General features: G+C 37.3%; 1 protein-coding gene and 2 non-coding genes across 8 annotated transcripts in view; all 3 read left to right on the top strand.

Annotated features, from left to right (window-relative positions):
• Positions 1–19506, top strand: part of Cop1 (COP1, E3 ubiquitin ligase) — a 122717-nt gene that overhangs the window by 91479 nt on the left and 11732 nt on the right. For all 6 annotated transcript variants that reach the window (XM_030254396.1, XM_030254393.1, XM_006496860.3 and 3 more), the window contains 4 exons: positions 1283–1400; positions 3443–3567; positions 4968–5128; positions 19173–19217. In XM_030254396.1, the coding sequence (XP_030110256.1) occupies positions 1283–1400; positions 3443–3567; positions 4968–5128; positions 19173–19217 (449 nt within the window). The remainder of the gene's footprint in view (positions 1–1282; positions 1401–3442; positions 3568–4967; positions 5129–19172; positions 19218–19506) is intronic.
• Scarna3a (small Cajal body-specific RNA 3A) lies at positions 16673–16790 on the top strand. Its single transcript, NR_028518.1, has one exon.
• On the top strand, positions 16724–16789 carry Mir1843b (microRNA 1843b). Its single transcript, NR_039543.1, has one exon. It is a non-coding gene; the product is annotated as a microRNA 1843b (primary transcript).

Here is a 19506-nt window from a genome sequence, read left to right on the forward strand (position 1 = left end):
TGTCCTTTTATTGCCTGTACACAATTATTTAAGACCCTTTGAATATTCATATCTATCAACCCTTTGTCAAACTCTCTTTGACAGCTTATATTCATTTTGCTTAGATGATAACTCCATGAGTGGTGTTGGTGTATATTCATACCCAATAATGTCTTTACATGAAAGGACTAAGGATTTATTACCTGGTATAGTGCTTATCCTTCCAGATATTTTAAATAAGTTATTGTTTTTTTCTGAGTGTACAGCCAGTGCTGCTATTTCAGTACTATAGAGAATCCCCAAAAGCAGAGGTTCCCACCCCCAACCTTTATGTGTGCTATTCAAGAGAATAGTAGGAGTACTTAGAAAGTATGGTTCATCATATAGTAAGCCTCTACCTGCGGCTAACTATGGTGGGCCCAGCTTTTCCTCAGCCAACAGCCTCTTGTAAGACACTGATTTCTTACTAGAAATCATGTTCTGCTAGGTATTGGGTTCAGGATGACAGGCATCTCAGTGTGAGTCATTGCTAGAGCCCATGATCTGTTAAGACCACCACAACACAGAGACTGGACATAGTGGTGTTGTGGCCTGTCTGGTGCTCTGGTATTGGTATACTTGGAGCCTTAGACAGCTAAGCCAGTCTGGCCAGAATACAAATTCTTTTTACTCTGGCCACAGACCCCTGTCCCCATCCCTCAGCACCCGGGTGAGTTCAGAATATGGGTTTCTCCATGATAAAAAAAGCTCTTAAGATCTGGGTTTCAGTAGCCTGATAATGTGTAGTTTTCCTTTAGCCTCGGGGGATTGGAGTCTTGCTTAGCATTGTGCTATCCACGTTCAAGGAAGAGGTGGTAGAGACAGCTCATTGATACCAGACAAGCTTCACCCATAGTTTAATTGCATGAGCACTGGCTTGGGAATTGACCTTCGGGCTGTGTCGGGTGGTGTATTGCATCTTCATGTTCTGGTACTAGCCGCTAAGTTTTAGGCCTGGACCTAGTTTCTTCTCTTTATCCTTAGCTAGCAGTTTTTCCTACTGTTTTCTTCCTGTTGTCTTTTGTATTTTATAGTCTGCTTGCTTTTGTTAGGCTAAAACAAGATAATGTGATCTCTCTCCTAGATTCCTTACCTCATCTGAGGGGTAGTTTTCATAAACAATACTTCAAAAATAATGTTTCAATGTGAAGATGAGCTCTCTCATTCAGCCACCCCCTTGCTCTGATGAGAACAACAAATCCAGTTAAATTGTTTTGCCTCCCTTTTCTTCATTTGCTACATTTATCTTTTAATTTTATTTTAGATCACTGTGTCCACTACTACGACCTTCGTAACACTAAACAGCCAATAATGGTATTCAAGGGACACCGAAAAGCAGTGTCTTATGCCAAGTTTGTAAGTGGTGAAGAAATTGTCTCAGCGTGAGTATTCTCCTTGGAGGGTGAGCTTGATACAGAGGTCTTATCATTGATGATGTAGTTTATGCAAAAAAAAAAAAGGACCTTGGATTACTTTCTCAAATAGCAACAGATTTGCATGTCTTTCATTGAAATACGTGTATCTTACCTGCTTTGTTCATTTTTATATTACTTATAAATATTACTTTTTGTTAGGCCCTCTTAAGTTATGCTTATAATTTAATAACATTTGAACTTCAAATTTGGTTTCTGGCACTACTTGTCCTGAAGAAGTAATATTTGGTGCAATAGAGAGAAAAAATAACTTATTTGAGTAAGTAACCCAGTGTGTTACTATACAAGTCCACCTTCAGTGTAGCAGTAGAATGATTATTGGCTTTAAATGACTTCTTGATTTTTATAATAACCTAAACCAGTTTTTCAGTAAAATCTATTTTAAAGAGAACTTTTTAAGTGTGTCTGCTTCTTCCCAGCAAATGTCCCTTGTAAAACTTTTTAGTTGCTTTTTTAAAGTAGTAAAATGTCAGTGATGTGAACAATTTGTTGTCAAACTATACAACCTTTCTAACACTAGGGGTGGTTCCATATTTTGTTTATTCCTCTCATAATCTAGTAAATCCATATGTAATTTCTCTCTACAGGCTTCCTTATTTTTTTAACTTGGTTCCTTATCTCCCTTAGAGAATTCTTCATGCCAGTGCCTTGAATTTTGCTTTGTACCTTCACCTTCACCCCAGTTGGTCTAAATAAGAATTGGGTGATTTGGCAAGACAAAAAAGGACAAAAAATATTCTTAACTGAGCTTTCCAAGGGAGTTATGTGGGTAATTAATTAATGAGCTTAAATTAGGTAGTAGCTAAAGTGTAGTCACTCTTTAGAATAAATATAATAGGCAGTAAATAACCTAAAAATGTAGTACATTGTAAAAGGAAACATAAGAGAACATCCATTGCAACCCTGGAATGAAACAGATTAAAGTGCGTTTCTTAAAGATTTAGTTAGTTAGTTTATGTATATGAGTATTCTGCCTACATGCATGCCAGAAGAGGGCATCAGATCCCATTAGAAATGGTTGTGAGCCACTATGTGGTTGCTGGGAATTGAACTCAGGACCTCTGGAAGACCAGCCATTGCACTTCACCTCTGATGTCCAACCCCTAAAGCACATTTCTAAAAGACCTCAAATGCTCAAATCAAACCGTTTAGATCTTGGAATTATTCACTTACAGCCTTGTGAACCTCAGTTTTCTCATCTCCAAAATGGGGCTAACAATAGCACTAAGTTTTTTAATCTTTAATAAAGTAGGTAAAACCTGTATCGAAGTGTCCTATTCAGTGATGATAGATGTAATTAAAAAGATTTAATTATGTAGTCCTTAATATATTGACATATTCCCTTAACGAAAGTATAAGAAAGCAAATCAGTATGGGAAAGCAGTTTGCAAAATGGTATCAGTTTTAAAATTGCCTTTGTCTATTAGAATTACTAGTGATTTTTTTTTTTTTCAAAAAAAGAGGTTGTTTTGGGTAAGCAACTAGATTTATATATTCTTTGAGCACAATAGACTGCATCATGTAGCAGCAACAATACCTCTTACCTGTAGGGGATAGCATGAAAATAATTTATGTCTACTGTACCAGTAACTCACCAGTTGACAGATCAATCACAGTGAGAAGCATGAGGGTCTCCCTGAAGTGAGACACATCTCTCAGGGCAAAGTCTAATTATTTATTAATGTAATGGTGGGATGCTGGGATTGGACCCATTAATGCTTGCTTTCTGCATACCCAGGCATTACTGAAAGCATGTTAAACGAGTTCGGTTTTTACAGTGTTGGGTTCATTTAATTCTATAAAATAGATCATCATATGTCATATTTCACTGTTAAAACTGGAGCCAATTGGGACAAGACTCAGATGATACACAGGCACCACAATCTGCCTTTTTAACCACAAATCTAGATTTTTTTTTTTTTTAATTCCTAGTGGTGATAGTTTCATACCATGAAATCTAAAATTTTTACTCCTCTTTGTATTTTTCTCAGCTCAACAGACAGCCAACTAAAGCTGTGGAATGTGGGAAAACCATACTGTCTACGTTCCTTCAAGGGTCATATTAATGAAAAAAACTTTGTAGGCCTTGCTTCCAATGGAGATTATATAGCGTGTGGTAAGTGCACTTGTATTTTTAAACAAACTCTGCAAAGACGTGTCCTAGCAGTGTTCACTGCAGTCTGTGCACTGGGAAGGCAGCATCACAGCCTTGATGCTGAGGACGGTGTTCTTTTCTTTTCTAGCCATACTGGGGAGAATTAGTTTTCATTTCTGCAGATGAGCCCTGTATTCATAGACTTGCCAAAGATTTTCACTGCCCTCTTGTCATTTTAGATATGCCACAGTTTCTGTAGAAACTATTAATATCTGCTAGTAGTATTTCAAGAAGACATCTTTTCAGAAGCTTGATATTTATTTTACCCTCTCTAGTGTCCTTTTGATGTAGCAGTCGTTTGACTTGCATGAATCTAATTCATGAGTTTTTATTATAGAGAATTTGTGCAAATTTAAATGGGAAGTGGAAAAATTCAATTTGCTATTGTTCAAATGTTCTGATAGAGTAAATGAACTTCTGTCAACACTTTTAAATGATATTGCCCTTATTCTATAAATTGTATTTTCTCCAAATATATGATCTTAAATACCACCAAAGTAAATATGCAGTACAATTATCCTCAGAGGCTCCTGAAGTGTGTCAGCTTGACTTCTCATCTGATAGGGTAATGCTATGTGGGGAATGGAGAATCAGTTTGGGCTACTCAAATTGGTCTGTTTTTGTTTTTGTTTTTTTGGTTTTTTGTTTTGTTTTGTTTTTTGAGACAGGGTTTCTCTGTGTAGCCCTGACTGTCCTGGAACTCACTCTGTAGACCAGGCTCCCTGCCTCTGCCTCCCAAGTGCTAGGATTAAAGGCGTTCACCACCACTGCCTGGCTCAAATTGGCCTTTTAAGAACTACAACCCTAATTTTCCTCTCTTCATGGTAATATTTACAAATGCAGTTTAGGATTCTTGTTTCAGTAAGAAAATTCTAATGCACAGAGCTCTGCTATAAGTGTTTTTTTAAAATATAAATTCTTTTCAGTTTTAGAATTATCAACACTGTAAACCATTTAACAATGCTTATTTCTTTAAATTAGTAAATAATAGTTGTACCTTTTCTCCTGTAGTTCGCAACTAATTGGTCTTATAATCTTGTCTTTCAAATGTGAATATAAAAGATAATTGGTGTTTTTAGTAAAATTTAGATAAATAATCACTGTCTAAATGTTGTGTTTGGGAACTGGGGCTAGAAATGAAGTTCACTGTAGCTAAAAGTCTTAGATTCAGTTTCCAGCGCAGAGTGATAGAGTGTAATTCTAGTTGGCCGTGATGGCCATACACCTATGATCCCAGCATCTGAAAGGTAGAAAGAAACAATTGTGAGTTTAAGAACAATCTGTGCTATATAGAAAGACTCAAAGACATATTTATGCAATCTAAGTTTTCCCATTCTAAAACAATTCCATTTTCTTTTTAGGAAGTGAGAACAACTCCCTCTACCTGTATTATAAAGGACTTTCTAAAACTTTGCTAACTTTTAAGTTTGATACCGTTAAGAGTGTATTAGACAAAGATCGGAAAGAAGATGACACAAATGAATTTGTCAGTGCTGTGTGTTGGCGGGCACTATCAGACGGGGTAAGTTTTCATATATGTATTTTAATCATGGCATTTTATATAATGTTTATGAGTGCACGTAATAGGTTGTTTTATTGTTTTTGTCTTGGATTTTAAGGTATAGCTGGGTAAATGGTTTGGTTTTCTCTTTTTTTCAGGCATCACAATGCCTGGCGGGGGCAGTGTTTTTATAGTTAGTATAGCATTAGTGTACTATTAGTGTCTATTCGATGACACTGATGTAGCCCTTAACAGTCACTGCTGCACACTGACTCATGCTGAGCAGCTTTCAGTCTGGAAGGTTCTCTCAGTGTCATTGCCAGGTATAAATATAAATAAATGTAAATATAACATGCCATGCATCTTCTGTACCATATTTTAGCATAGCATTTTATATCTATTTGTATAAACAAACACTTAATTCTAAGTATATCACCAGTCTCCTTACTACTTAGTATTAATATAGTAGCATATAATATAGATTGTAGTTTAGGAGCAACAGATTTTATATATATCCGGGGACAGAGTTGGGCTGGACAATGGAGCTTTGCATAAGTACATGATGTGATGTTTCCACAACAACAAGATTAATGAGTAGGTCATTTCTTAGCATGTCCTCACTTGCCTTAAGACTTGACAGAAGACTCTCCAGACTAGGAATGAGCTACACTCAGAGAAGTTGGAGTCGAGTGTTCCTAAGCTACACTGCATGTGTGACTTTAAGTGAAGAAATGTGGTCTAGGGTAAAACAGTGAAAGATAAACTGTCACATTGGAAATCAACTTCAGATCCTGTGAATCCCTGAAATTGACTGAGGGGTCCTGGACTGCTGGGGCCCAGAACACAGACTTAAATTATCTATAAGAGAAAATTAACATACTTACTTTTCTCATTTATTCTTTTGCTTTTTAAAATACAGTAAGCAGGGCACAGTAGCAACTAAAGAGGCATAGGAAATATAAGACAAAATAACTAGAAATTCAGCATAGCCACACACAACAGAAACAGAATGATGGCAGCTCTGGATTACAGTTAACTCGCCTGTCTCACAGTAACCATGCTTATAAAATGAAAGACGTGACGAAAAATTTCATTTGGGAATTGGAAACAAGTTTTAAAATGAAAACACACAATGAATTCTGTGGATGAGTTCATGGAAGCTGAGGAGGAAGAGCCGCCACCGGTGGAGAAGAGAAGAGAGGCCGTGTAGAGGGAAGCACCGAGGGGCAGGGCTGTGCTTCAGTTGGGTTAAGCATAAGGACCTGAGTTAGATCCCCAGCACCTACAGGAGAAAGGCTAAGCACACTGGCCACGCTTATAATGCCATAGAGGCAGACATAGTGAGATCCCTGGGGTATTCCAGCCAATGAGACTCAGAAGAATCGGGTGGCACGTGACTGAGGAAGACATTGATGTCAGCCTTTGTCCTCTTTACACTCCCTAAAACGACAGTGCTGCAAATATGTTGGGCAAATGAAGAAATTAAGTAAAGGATCTGGAATATCATTTACTATATTCAAGAAGAGACTTTAAAATGTGAGAAAATGAATAATTTTTTATGAACAAAAGTTAGAAGGAACCATTTTTCAGAGCTGTATAAAGTTGATAAAAGACATCAATTAGTTGAGCCTTGGAACTTCAGGGAATGGAGATTTGAAGTCCATAGTACCCGTGGATGTAGATACCTAGGACCTGCGTGGATTGTCTTCTCACAGCACTGTTTCACTGAAATTCATTAAGACAAATATAAAACTCTGTATCCTAGTTTCAGATTGATCCCTTAATTTATTTTGAAACACTTTAGTGGACTAGGAGAACCACGAATCGACATCCCTTGCTTCTACGTATACTCAATAGTATAAGAGTGATTGAAAACAAAGCATGCCACTGTGTTGAGGTATACCCACTGTCTCTGGTCGATAATACATACACTTAGCGTAAGTCAGGAAGAAGTCTAAAACCCTGCCTGTGAGGGCTTGAATGCTTGGTCTACTGAGTTTAAAGGTGTGTGGTTTCCTATGTTATTTTCTTCTGTACCTTTTAATAATTTTTTGCTAGATAAAAACCAGCTGTCTTTATCTTCTGACTCTTGTTATGATGAGTTTACTATTTAACAGGATGGGGTGAATGAATGAGTGGATCAATGAAATGTGAAGGATTCCTCTCTCATTTACACTATGCATCTTCCTTTAAATATGTTTAATTCATTGAGAATTTCACACAGCCTTGTATTAATGAAGTATTATTTATATTTATGAGATAGAATGTGATGTTTTGAGATATACTCACTGTGTCTGTATATCAAAATGATTAGGTTTAAGCCAACTAACAAGCCCATCATCAAAGATTTGAGTTTGGAGATGAATGGGGACACTCAGACGTCTGGGTAGCAGATTTATTACAAGAGTTATTAATGCCAAAACAGACAGATGGTATAGCGGGGCTCTGAGAAGAGTTCAGACCACATGACCAAGTAGTGATTCCCTTATGGGTTTCAGAGAACAGGCAGGGCTCTGTGTCCCATAGTTAATAGCCCACACACTCTTGGATTCCTGGATGGCAGGAGAATGTGTGATTTGAGAATAGGGAAAAGGCGAACTCCATTTTATCAATGTGTATGTCATAAGGGATATACAACGGTAGTCTCTGATAGCTTGGTGTCTGTTGGTCCCAGCTGTAACAAAGAGAGAGATAAATGCAGATGGGTATGACATAAGTGGGTTCTAACACATCCTCTATCACATTGTTTTTGTTTGGAGGTGGTTTGGGGGTTCTTTGTTTGTTTTGTTTTATTCACTTTATATTCCACCATCAGCCCCCCTCTACTCTCAGACCCGTCCTTGAAACTCCTCCTCCCTTCTCTGAGAAGAAGGAGCCCCCATTATCATTCCCTACCCACCCTCCCTTCCCGGCCCCTGTACATCAGTCACTGCAGAGCTAGGTGCCTCCTCTTTCACCGAGGCCAGACAAGGAGGCCCAGTTAGGGGAGTGTGATCTACAAGCAGGAAATGATGAATTCAGGAACAGTTGTTAGGGGACCCACATGAAGACCAAGCTGCATGTGTGTGTGTGTGTGTGTGTGTGTGTGTGTTATTTACATATATATACATATACATACACACACACACACACACACACACACACACATATATATATATCCCTTTCTTTGGTTAGTGGTCCAATCTCTCAGAGCCCCCAAGGGTCCAGCTTAGTTGACTCTGTTAGTCTTCTGGTAGAGTCCCCATCCTCTTTGTGTCTGTCACTCTTTCCCCTGACTCTTCCACAAGACTCCTGAACTCAATCTAATGTTTAGCTGTGGCTCTCTACATCTGTTTCAGTCGACTGTTGAGTGGAGTCTCTCAGATGACAGTTAGGTTAGGATCCTATTTACAAACACCAGAGAGTATCATTCATTAATAGTGACAGGGATTGGTACTTGCCCATTGGATAGGTCTCAATTTGGGCCAGTCATTGGTGGGCATCTCTGGTACATGGCAGAGACCTGGGAGGGGGACACCTCCCAGGATGTCTATGGAGTTGACTCTAGGTGAAACTCTCAACAGGTGAGGCATATGGATTCTGAAGTGGCTACTTCCTGTAGCCAGACAGGACTCCCAGTGGAAGAATAAAGGTTAGCAATGCATGCATTAAACTTTCAACCAAAAATGTGTCCTACCTACAAAATGTACAGGGACAATAATAGGCTATATGATGCCACATTTGTATAAGTATAAAATTGCTTTTAGCATCCCCCCCCCCATACCCCAATATACCACTGCCTTTTCTGTTTTTGTTGTCTCCCTGCCCCCGATTAGTTCCCTTTGTTTCCTACAACAGTTTCATGTTTACTTTCATGTTATCTGTGCATATGATTTTCTATATATATAAAGTCTAGGACCCACCATTGAGACAGAACATGTAATATTTGTCTTTTAGAGACTAGCTTAATTAACTTGCTTTTAAGATCATGCCCAAAATAGATCATTGCCTGTTTCAATATACTGATACTTTCCCACTGTGAATTTTATCTTTGTATTTTTATAGTTTCATGTCTAAAATACAGTCTTACAGAATTGTCAAGTATCATTCTTCTGCATATGAATATCCTATTTTGCCAGCACTTCAATAAAATTTCAGTATAAAATACTTCAAAACAAGATACAGGCATACATCAAGGATCTCCCACCATGACTCAGTAGATTTATCTTGGAGACATTCAGCACGTGCAAGCCAGTAACATAATAAATCACATAAACGGGCTAAAATCAAAATGCCTTCATGGTAAAGTCCTAGAGAGAGTAGGACTGGAAAAAGCAAAGAACAGCATAGTAAAAGTCATGTATGAGAAACTCACAACCAACATTACCTACCGTAAATGGGAAAATCAAAGCAATCCCATTAGAATCAAGAATAAGAGGGCTGTCCACTCTTTCCCCTCCCTTTCAGTACAGTGCTCAAATTCGTGAGTCAGGAGAAAAGGAAGTTAAAGAATCTAAGTAGTCAAATCATCCCTGTTTGCAGATGAGAGCGTGTTACACAGAAGAGATTCAAAAATTCCAAAGAAAACCCTCTGGAGGCATTCAACATTTTTGGCAAAGTAACAGGATACAATAACCTTTTTGTACACCACCAACAATCATGCTGAGTAAAACAAGTAGCCGTAAAGTAAATAAAATGTCTAGGAGTAAACTTAGCCAAGGATGTGATGGACTTATACAGTGAAAACTTGAAATACCCAAAGTGGGAAATTTAGGAAGACTCTAAAATATGGAACAACTTCAAGTGCTCATGGATTGGCAAAATTAACTTGTCAAAATGATTATTCTAACAAAAGCATTTTATAGATTAAATGAAATATTGAACAGAATCTCTCAGAATATTCATTTCAGAAATAGAAAATAAAATTTTAAAATTAATATGGTAACAAAAAAGACCCAGGCAGCAACAGCAATCTGAGCAATAAAGAACAGTGCTTGAAGGATCACCATTGCAGATTCACAGAGCTAGTAATGCTGCAGTAATGCAAACAGTGTGGTTCTCACCCAGACAGATGTGCACAGAGCCAACATGAGTATATATTACAGCAAAGAGGAAGGCAGCGTCTTCAACAACTGCTGCTACCAAGACTGGTTGCATGTGTGTAGGATGAAATTAGACCCATCTCTATCACCATGCAAAAAATTAACCCCAAATGGATCAGTGTGCTCAATATGATACATTGAAATTGCTTGAATAAAACATAGATAATATCCTATAAGAAACAGTTGTGGGAAAGGACTTTCTAAATAGGACTCTGTTATCCAAGAATTTGTGTCATAAAACTAAAAATCTGCTGAACAGCTAAGGAAGAGTAAGCTCACCAAGTGAGAAAGTTATAACACTTGACAGAAAATTAACATCCAGAATATGTAAAAACTCAAAACAACAGAGTCAAGAAGCCAAGTGACCCAATTCAGAGGTAGGCTATGGGTTTAGTGGAGCGTTTTCAACAGAAGAAATAAAAATGACTACATAAGGCAGCCCTGGGGTGGCTGGAAAGAGATACCCAAGCCTCTACTCTGGCCCTGATGTGGCCACCTCTACAATAAAGGAATATGTGATAGCGAGATGGGAAAGAGGAAGTGAGTAGTGGCAAGCTAGGAGGGAAGACAAAACCTAGCAATTCAAGCCACTGCGCAGAGAGGTAGAACAATGAGTAATGAGCCACTGGGGATTGTGCTGATGTCGGTTCCCAGGCTGTTGCCAAGGACCATGTCTAGGTCCATGGCTCTGTCATGAGCCTGTGCTGGTGGCTGTGGCCTGTGTTGCTTCCTAAGTCTCAGGAATAATGTAAAAGAAGAGGTAGATTTAATGAGTGCTACTTACAGATACTGAAATGTACATAATGGAAAAATACATTTTCTATTTGAATAAAAATGCACTTAGTAAATACTTAACATAGATCTGGCCAAGCTCCCCCACCTCCCCAAAATTGCTTACAATATGTGTAACAAGAAGAATTTCCTGCTCATTTAAACCTATACTCTATTTGGGGGAAATAATGGAATTTTCCTTTAACAATCTCAAGGTAACCCCTGTACTCCTGCCACTGCTGCTATATTGATGTCAACGTGAGAAGCTATGCGTAAATTTTTTCATCAGATTTAAATAAATCCTTAAGAAGCCATCTCCATCATCCTTTTAGTACTTTATTTCGTATTGATAAACAGCAGTTTTGAAAATAAACATGAGAGTTTGATTGGTTATATTAATATTTGCATTTTAATTATGGAGTTTCCTGTTTTTATGCCTGTCTAGTTATATATATGTTACATATTAGAAAAGTGAAAGAAAAAATAGTAACAAGCTTTCTTCTCATCCTGTTGCATTTTATAAAGCTATGCCTGGCCAAGAAAATATTTGGGCACTATAAATGCAGCCAACTTACTCAAGAGATTATCCGTTGTCCCTGCATCATTTGTGCTTTGGCGTCTTCATTTTTCTTCTAGTAGTAGAGGACTTTCAGTAAATAAAGAATATAGAAAGTTATGTGTAATTCTGTCACTTGAACAGAACAGTTAAAATTTGGGGGTTTGTCCACATAGTGTTCATCCTCTATTAAGAAAACGGTATTGGGGCATTGTTGCGGTAGATCTCCTCCCAAATATACCCCGCCAATGGAAACACAACGCAGTTAATATGATTACATGCTGCGCACCTAGATTGGGCAGATCTAATGCTACACTACCATCTTCCACAGCTTATGAGACCCCTTAGAACTTGCGGTTTCTCCAGGCCATGTGCTTCTGCTCTGCTTTCCTTCTTCCTCCTCCTCTGAGTCCTCTCCCTCTTCCATTTTCTCCTTCTAATCTCCCTCACCTTCTGCTCCACCTTCCCTTTTATCTACCCAATCATCAGCTCTCCATTATTTTACAAATTAAGGTGGGAAGCAGGTTTATAGGAAATCACCAGAGTACTGCTGACTCTTTCCTTGTTCAAAGCCACTCACAGGAGAATGGAATTAACATCAAACATAGTTGTCCAGTAGGTAGTTTCTACCTATTTTTAGACATCTCACTGTGGAAAATTTTCATTCCATAGTATAAATACCAAGCATATAAATGTATGATGGCTTTACTGACAGTTCTCAAACCGTAGTGTGATGCAAAAGCTATATCGTGAACTGTTTGACTAGTGTCTAATAGGTTTTTCTCAGTGTATTAAACTGTTTGGCGGGTCTTAAATCTTTCCTTTGTTCTGCTTCCCCCAAAGACTTTGTTCTTTGAAGCAGTCCTTCCTTCCCTGTATCCTCTTTCTGTTTTATCATCTATGCTGCTTATGCCATCGAAGAAAGAAAGGAAAGAAGGGGGTAGGGAGGAAGGGACAAAGAGGGCATTTTTGTCTCTGGTATTCTGATGACTCCTGTTTAATCTAAGTCAAGTTCTATGAGCCCCGATATTGGGAATACTAATATTACAGAGACAGATTTTCTTGACACAGAGTATATCAGTCACCTAAATGTTCTACTAAAAGTGTTTATTCAAGCAGCAACCAAGCATGAGGAGAGGGGATGGTTCTGTCTCAGATCTACTAAGGAAGGCATGGCTGAGGTATGGAGAAGCAGGTGCCTTGAGGAAAAGGTTATTTGGAGGCTGCAATTGCTTGCTTGGTTGGATTTTTTTTTTAAGTGAAGTGATTGGTGATCTATACATAGTTAAATGGCCTGCCTTTCAAGAGGCACACATTCAGGAAATGACTTCATTAGCATGATCTGAGTTTTCAACCTTCTTGTGTCAAAATGTCTCCCATTAAACATTTGCCTAGACCCAAGTGAAGGGGGAATAGTTTTACTCAGTTTCCAAGAGACAAGTGGCCTCATTTTGAACAAACAGACAAACAAACAAATAGGAAAGAAAGAAAAGAAAGTGAAACTTAGATGAGTATGAAGTGTGGGTCTCCCGGTTTCAAAGGTGGTCCCTGTAGCAGAGCTACTGAGAATGTCTTAACAATATGAACTCAAACTGTGACAGAAGCACAACTAGGCAACTAAAGCTATTTGGCTTGATGTGCTCAGACTTAAGTTTCCTGCAGATCTTAACTCTTGATGCCTTTCTTCCAAATGTACTGCTGAACCAAGCATGTTTGCATGCCATGAAGCCAAAGTAAGTTGCAGAACCTTTGCACCAGTGCCTTCAGATTGCCATTTGTCCACCCTACCAAGTGTTTCTCTTCAGAGTCTTCTTTGTAGGCTAGGATAATGGAGGGAAAACTGCCTGATAGCATTTTAGCAGTGTTTGTCTTCCCCCAAACAGCACATAAAAAGATTTTTCATGCTTCTGTCCATTGTCCTCTTCATGTAGGCATCGTAGAAGAAAGCATACAAGAGAATGTAGCTCTCACTTTAATGCCTTTGTCTTCAGGTATTCATATTCAGGCTGCCCACATGCTACCATTAGTATGTCCTTAAACATACCAGACATATTCATGTCTTTCCATGCTGGAAAGCAAATGCTCGGGAGCTGTTTATCCTCACACATGTCCAGCACTCCAGTTTTGCCTGTGAATTCTGTCCTCTAAAATGCTTTCAGAATGCCATGAATTTATCTATAGCTTTTTGCAGGGAGAGTATAAATTAGGAGCATGCCCTTTAGCTCTCTTGAGTTCTTCGCACAGCCTTCTGTTTTTTAACATCATTTTCTACAGATGTATCAGAGTTTTAAATCAATTTTATACTGTTTATCGTAAAATACATAGTAGGAAAGCTAAAGATGTTCCTTGTGTTTCTGCCTGTTTACATGCCTGATACCACCTCTTAAGGTTGCTATTCTACCCCTACCCCCAGTTCATGTGTAACCATTTAATGAAAAGTATCATTCACCAAGGATAAGTTAGCTTTTTAATTCATACTGGTAATTAAATCCTCTATTTAGTTTCATATGAAATTGAGTTTCTAGGGAACGTTTCAGTACAAGCTTAGCCAGAGGCAGGAATTTTTAAAAAAAAAGTATGGGGAGCATATTTAGGCAATCCAGAATTTGTGCCATGATATTTGTATGTGCTAAATAGTTCTCCAATAATTCCACTAACATATATGAAGAAACAAGCCACTATGACCTTCCACTCATGAAACAATGAAGTTGCTACAGACATTCAAACAGTATTATGTTATTATAATAGTTTTCTACCACTTGAAAAAGCCTGGAATTTTAGTTTTGTTCAATTTAAAATCAATGTAGTTAAAGACTCAGTTAAAACTATTAGAGACTAGGATCTTAGAAAGATACACATGCGTGCACTAATTTGATCCTTTTAAGTACCTTAAATATGTATGCCTTCAGACCCTCCCATCTCCCATTGGTTGAGGCTCTCATCATTCCCTTGACCTTATGCCCTTATTCATAGCAAATCTTATTTGAATTATCTTGCTTGTTTAAAGCCTACCAGTGATGCCTCCAGTGATTACACAATAAGATGTAAGTTTAACGTAATAGCTGATAACTTTCAGAAACAGAAAATGCAAATTATTGTTCCAAGTTCAGTATCATAGAATTTTCAACATCATCACATTATACATAGCATCCAAAGCCTATGCTTTGCCTGGGTCAGAATTCATAATTACCTGGAATATGTATTTAAAATTGTAGTTTCTTAGCTTTATGCTTGTTACCTCAAAGTTTCTGAAGATGAGACCTCTGGTCCATCTCAGGCAGACTCCTACAACCTGACAGCCTTTTAACATCACTATTAAAACCTCACCATGCCCAGTAGAACTACCTGAGGGACCAAACTTTTCACAGTGACCCTCCAAGGGGCATTTAGAGCAAACTGTGGAGCCCTATATAGGAATGTACCCAGAAATGACAATGAGGGTAAAGTAAAAACACGTTTATCCAGGTTCAGGATTGATTTAATATCGGGCACACTGGATCAACCAAACTAAACTGGTTTGACAGAAGACAGACTTGTGCTTACAAGTTTATTGACTACACACTGACACAGATGAGTATTTTTTTTTTTTTGTAAATTATGTGATTTGTATTGTAGTGTCCAGGAAAAAATGAGAAAACTGGTCACTGCTGTCTTGTAAACCTGCAAGGTTTTGTTGCAGGTTAGATTCTAGGAAATTGTTTCATTTAGTCGTTCATATTCAGTTTCTGATATGCTCTTCATTTGATTGCTGTACATTGTCAATCAAAATTTTAAGACCTAGAAAAGAATTTTTGCTCTCTTTTTTAATAATCTGTGGCTACTTTGAATTTTGTTATCAGAAATCATTTATTTAGTCAGTGCTCTGTCACTGTAGCCCAGTGTCTGAGATAATCAGCTTAAAAGAGAAAAGATATATTTTGGCTCACAGGCTTAGAGATTGCAGCCAAAGGTTGGTCTGATGGATTATCTTGTAACTTTTGTGGGCATGCCAGATGGCAGTGCTCTCTTAATGGCTAAGAAGCAAAACAGGCAGAAGAGGGGACCAGAGTCTACTGTTCTGTCTGAGAAAATATCCCCAATGACCTAACAGTGCATCCCAATCCCCAAGATCTGCTTGCCAAATATTCTGCTTCACAGAAATGCCACCAATAGATGAAGCCTCTTAACACATGGGCCACATTCCAAACTAGTGAAATGAAGTGCCCTAGTACGTCAGTTTTACACGTTCTTCACCTGTGCCTTTTAATTGATACTTATCTAAACAATTTAAAGTCTAGCTTATTAATTAAAAATTTAAATAACAAAAATAAGAGCGTGTTTAAGACAGTTGAGCATTGAGAATTTAAATCAGAGAAGGACGAACTCTAAGAGTATCTTCTGTAGGAGAGAAAGAGTGTATCACAACATGTCAGTTGATTATTTTCAGCTTTGATGTGTTAGCATTCTTGTTTCCTTCTGGTTTATGTCATGTCATTTAAGGCAAGTGCCATAGAATCAGCTTTGTTGTATATCTTTATCTTCCATTTACTTACCAAGTACAATAATTCTTTCTTTGGGTGTCTCATATATCCATCTTTTCAATTGTTCTGGTTTTGTCTGTATTCTCCTGTTCTTTTTCCCTTGCCCACCTATATTACTTATATGAGTTTTCCATCTCTCTTAGCCTGTCTACATACACTACTACCAAATGACTTCCCATCGTCATAGGCATTACTATTACCTTTGGCACCCGTTATTGAGACAAGTTTCTTGTTACTTAAAAGTAACTGTAGCTTATATATTTTGACCACCAGTCCTATTTCAAGAATATATCATAAGCAAAATACCTATACTTTCAATTGCTTCATCTCACTACAAAAATATGTTTATTGTATTATAATCCCATTGTTACATGTTCTTTGGGAAATCCAAGCACTAATTACAGAGGGAAAATACAACCAAATATATACTTTTAGACTTCTTCTCTCTGACTAGAAATCCTTTGCCTTTCTTTCTTAAATGTGCCTTTTTAGGGTTCTTTTTTATTATGAGAATTCTAAGCAGTTAGAAGTTGGAATAATATAAAAATACAGAAAGAAAATTGGAATATAAAAGACTATAACAAATGTTATATTAAGAATAAATCACACTAACAATGGAAGCTGCGGAGTCAACCATGCAGACAAATGAGAAGCTGTCTTTTGTCTGCAGAAGGCAGCAATCCTACATCAACATGGAGGTCTCTGTCTGACTTAGGATAGCTGGCTAAGTCCGATCGTTCCCCTCCATACAACCTTTTGAATTTCCCCTCTAAATACTGTTTTGTTTATCATTTATGCAATATTTCTGCTGATTAAATTATACTAGATTATAGAATCAAACAAACAAACAAACAAAAAAAAAACCCAAGTTTTCTTCAAGCATTTTGAAGTATTTTATGGATTTTGATTGTTTGTGGTTTGACCCTTTCTTAATGTTCTTTAAAATAAAGACTCACATCACCTACATTCCTAGATTGGAATTCCTGCCTCTACTATTTAAATACAGGCTGGTTGGTAGTTTTTGAAAATAGTTATTACTATTGGCTTATTTATTTGAAAAAAAAATCTGTAACTAGCATGTGTAATGTATGTAGAATTGCCGGGTTTTTTTTTTTTAGGGGTTGAGTTAATTAATCTTGGGCTATCAACATTTTGTATACGAAGGGACTATTGAAAGTGTCTATGAAGTTCTTTGTATTAAAAATTGATTTCTTGCTACATACTAGGACCCATACCTTTGTAATCCCAACATTTGAGAAGCTGAGGCAGGAGAATTGCCTTTAGTCCAAGGCCATGAGTCCCCTATGTTGAATAAAAAAGCAAAATACAGATGTGTGTTCTTTTAAGTCTATAGCCAAAGTTTGGAAATGACCATTTCCAAGGAAAGTTTTTGCTTCTTAGTACAAAATGTGAAGTGTTTGAGTCAAAGTTTGGGTGGGAGGATAGGAGAAAAGGAGCCTTTATAGGAACTGAGAGGCACACAGCACTCGGGTATACTGTGAGCAACCCCACCTAGTTCTATAAATTGTGAGGTGATTTTTGTTTGTGGTCCTGAACTCCCCATGTTTCTTTCTCTGTCCAAATTCTATATGGAACAGTTGTTGAAACAGTAATGAGAGTTGAGACACACTTGTACCTGATAAATTCTTTTCTAGGATCCCTTTTTCCTAGGCACATGGCAAGATTACTAGTTTAATAAGATAGAAATCAATATTGATGTATTAGTCTTCATGAGCTGCTGGTTCTTGGCCTTGGTTTTCCGTAGACTGTCATATAATAGAAAAAACAGAATATTTATGTTCTTTCTTTTTGTCTGGCTTCTTCAGCCTGGTTTGTTGTTGAATTTGTTGACATTATTCTTTGTATTTATAGTTTTACGATAGTGTTGTTTTTCTAAGCAACTTTTTTATTTATAATTGTAGCAAAAGTTTTGTGTTCACTCATTTTGTATGTAAAAATGATTCTAGGTTAGGTTTGAATAATAAGCAAATATTTATATGGCTTAGCAGTCTTTCTTTTACACATAATATCTATAAGATAGAATTGCTACATCATAAGAGGTGTGTAGTTAACTTTGTATTACCTTTTCCCAAAAGTAATGGATTATTTTTTTCATTCTTCTCAGCAAACTATGATCACCTACTTGCTCCTTATCCTTGCCCATATCTTACATTATTAGTTTATTTATTCTAATAACTAAGTTATATTTAATTTTGTTGAGATAAGCTTATCAGCATTTTTCATAGGCTGGTCATAAACTCCATGGTTTTATTTGTCCTCTTAAACTCAATGCATGCGGGTTTTTTTTTTTATTTTTCTATTAGTTGTTTGAGAATTTCATAAAATCTGTTTTGATAATACTCACCCCTTTTTCAACTCCTCCCAGTTTCTCCTCCCCACCCCCAGCCCTTTTCTATTCCTCCATTCTCTCTCCATTTACTTACACTTTTACGTGTAGATAACTTATCACCTTGAATTGATTTTTTTATTATAAGTTAATAAATTGAATTTTGTATTAATGTGTGTTTTTCTCAGTCTCAACATAATTTATATCCTTTGATATCTTTATTTTTATTTTCATTCGTTTATTTATTTATTATTTGATGCTAGGAATTGAGCCTAGGGCTTGGTATAAATGCTAAGCTTTCCTGTACCAGAGAGTCTGTCGATGATTTGTTAATGTTAGAAACCGAGTTAAAATCTGGGTAAATCCTACCTGTATATAATGTACTGCTCTTTACATTTAAATCTTTTTGTGTGGGGGTGTGTATGTACTGCATTTGCAAGTGGAAATCCAAGGGCACATTCTGGGAGCTAGTTCTCAGTTTTCACCCTGTGGGTGGGCCCAAGGATTAGCTCTCAGGTCCTAGGTGTGAAGCCAAGGACCATCAACTGCTGAGTCAGCACCAGCCCCTAATGTGCTCTTTATATGCAGATGAGTCCCGGTTACTGATGGTATTTTAAGATTTTTTTTTTTTTTGAAATGTATTTATAAAGACAGTTGGCTAATTTTATTTCACTTTAGATTCCCTTGGTGTCTTAGGGTGAAGTAAAGGAAGAAGGATGAAAAGAATCTATTCTCTTCAACTGCCCTCCAGGAAACCCTCCTCTGTTCTAAAGCTCTTGTTTCTTTCTAGGAGTCCAATGTGCTGATTGCTGCTAACAGCCAGGGTACAATTAAGGTGAGCCATTTCATACAGCTCCTATTAAACTCAGATTCACTTTTTTTTTTTTAAAACTATAACAGGCTCTTACAAATATACAGTTTTACTGAGCCTTCACAATCATGGGTTTCTTCCCTCAAAAATGACTTAACTGAAGTTGAAAGAAATAGGTAGCTCACAGTTATGGAGACAATCATGCTTATTGAGGTTGTAAGCAAGATGGATGACTAGATGGTCAGATAGAAACAGAGGAAGGCTATTGAGCACCTGCATTACAGTACTTATGGGCCAGTATAGTCACGTCACA

This window comes from Mus musculus, chromosome 1, assembly GCF_000001635.26.
Source record: "Mus musculus strain C57BL/6J chromosome 1, GRCm38.p6 C57BL/6J".
NCBI classification, from domain to species: Eukaryota; Metazoa; Chordata; class Mammalia; order Rodentia; family Muridae; genus Mus; species Mus musculus.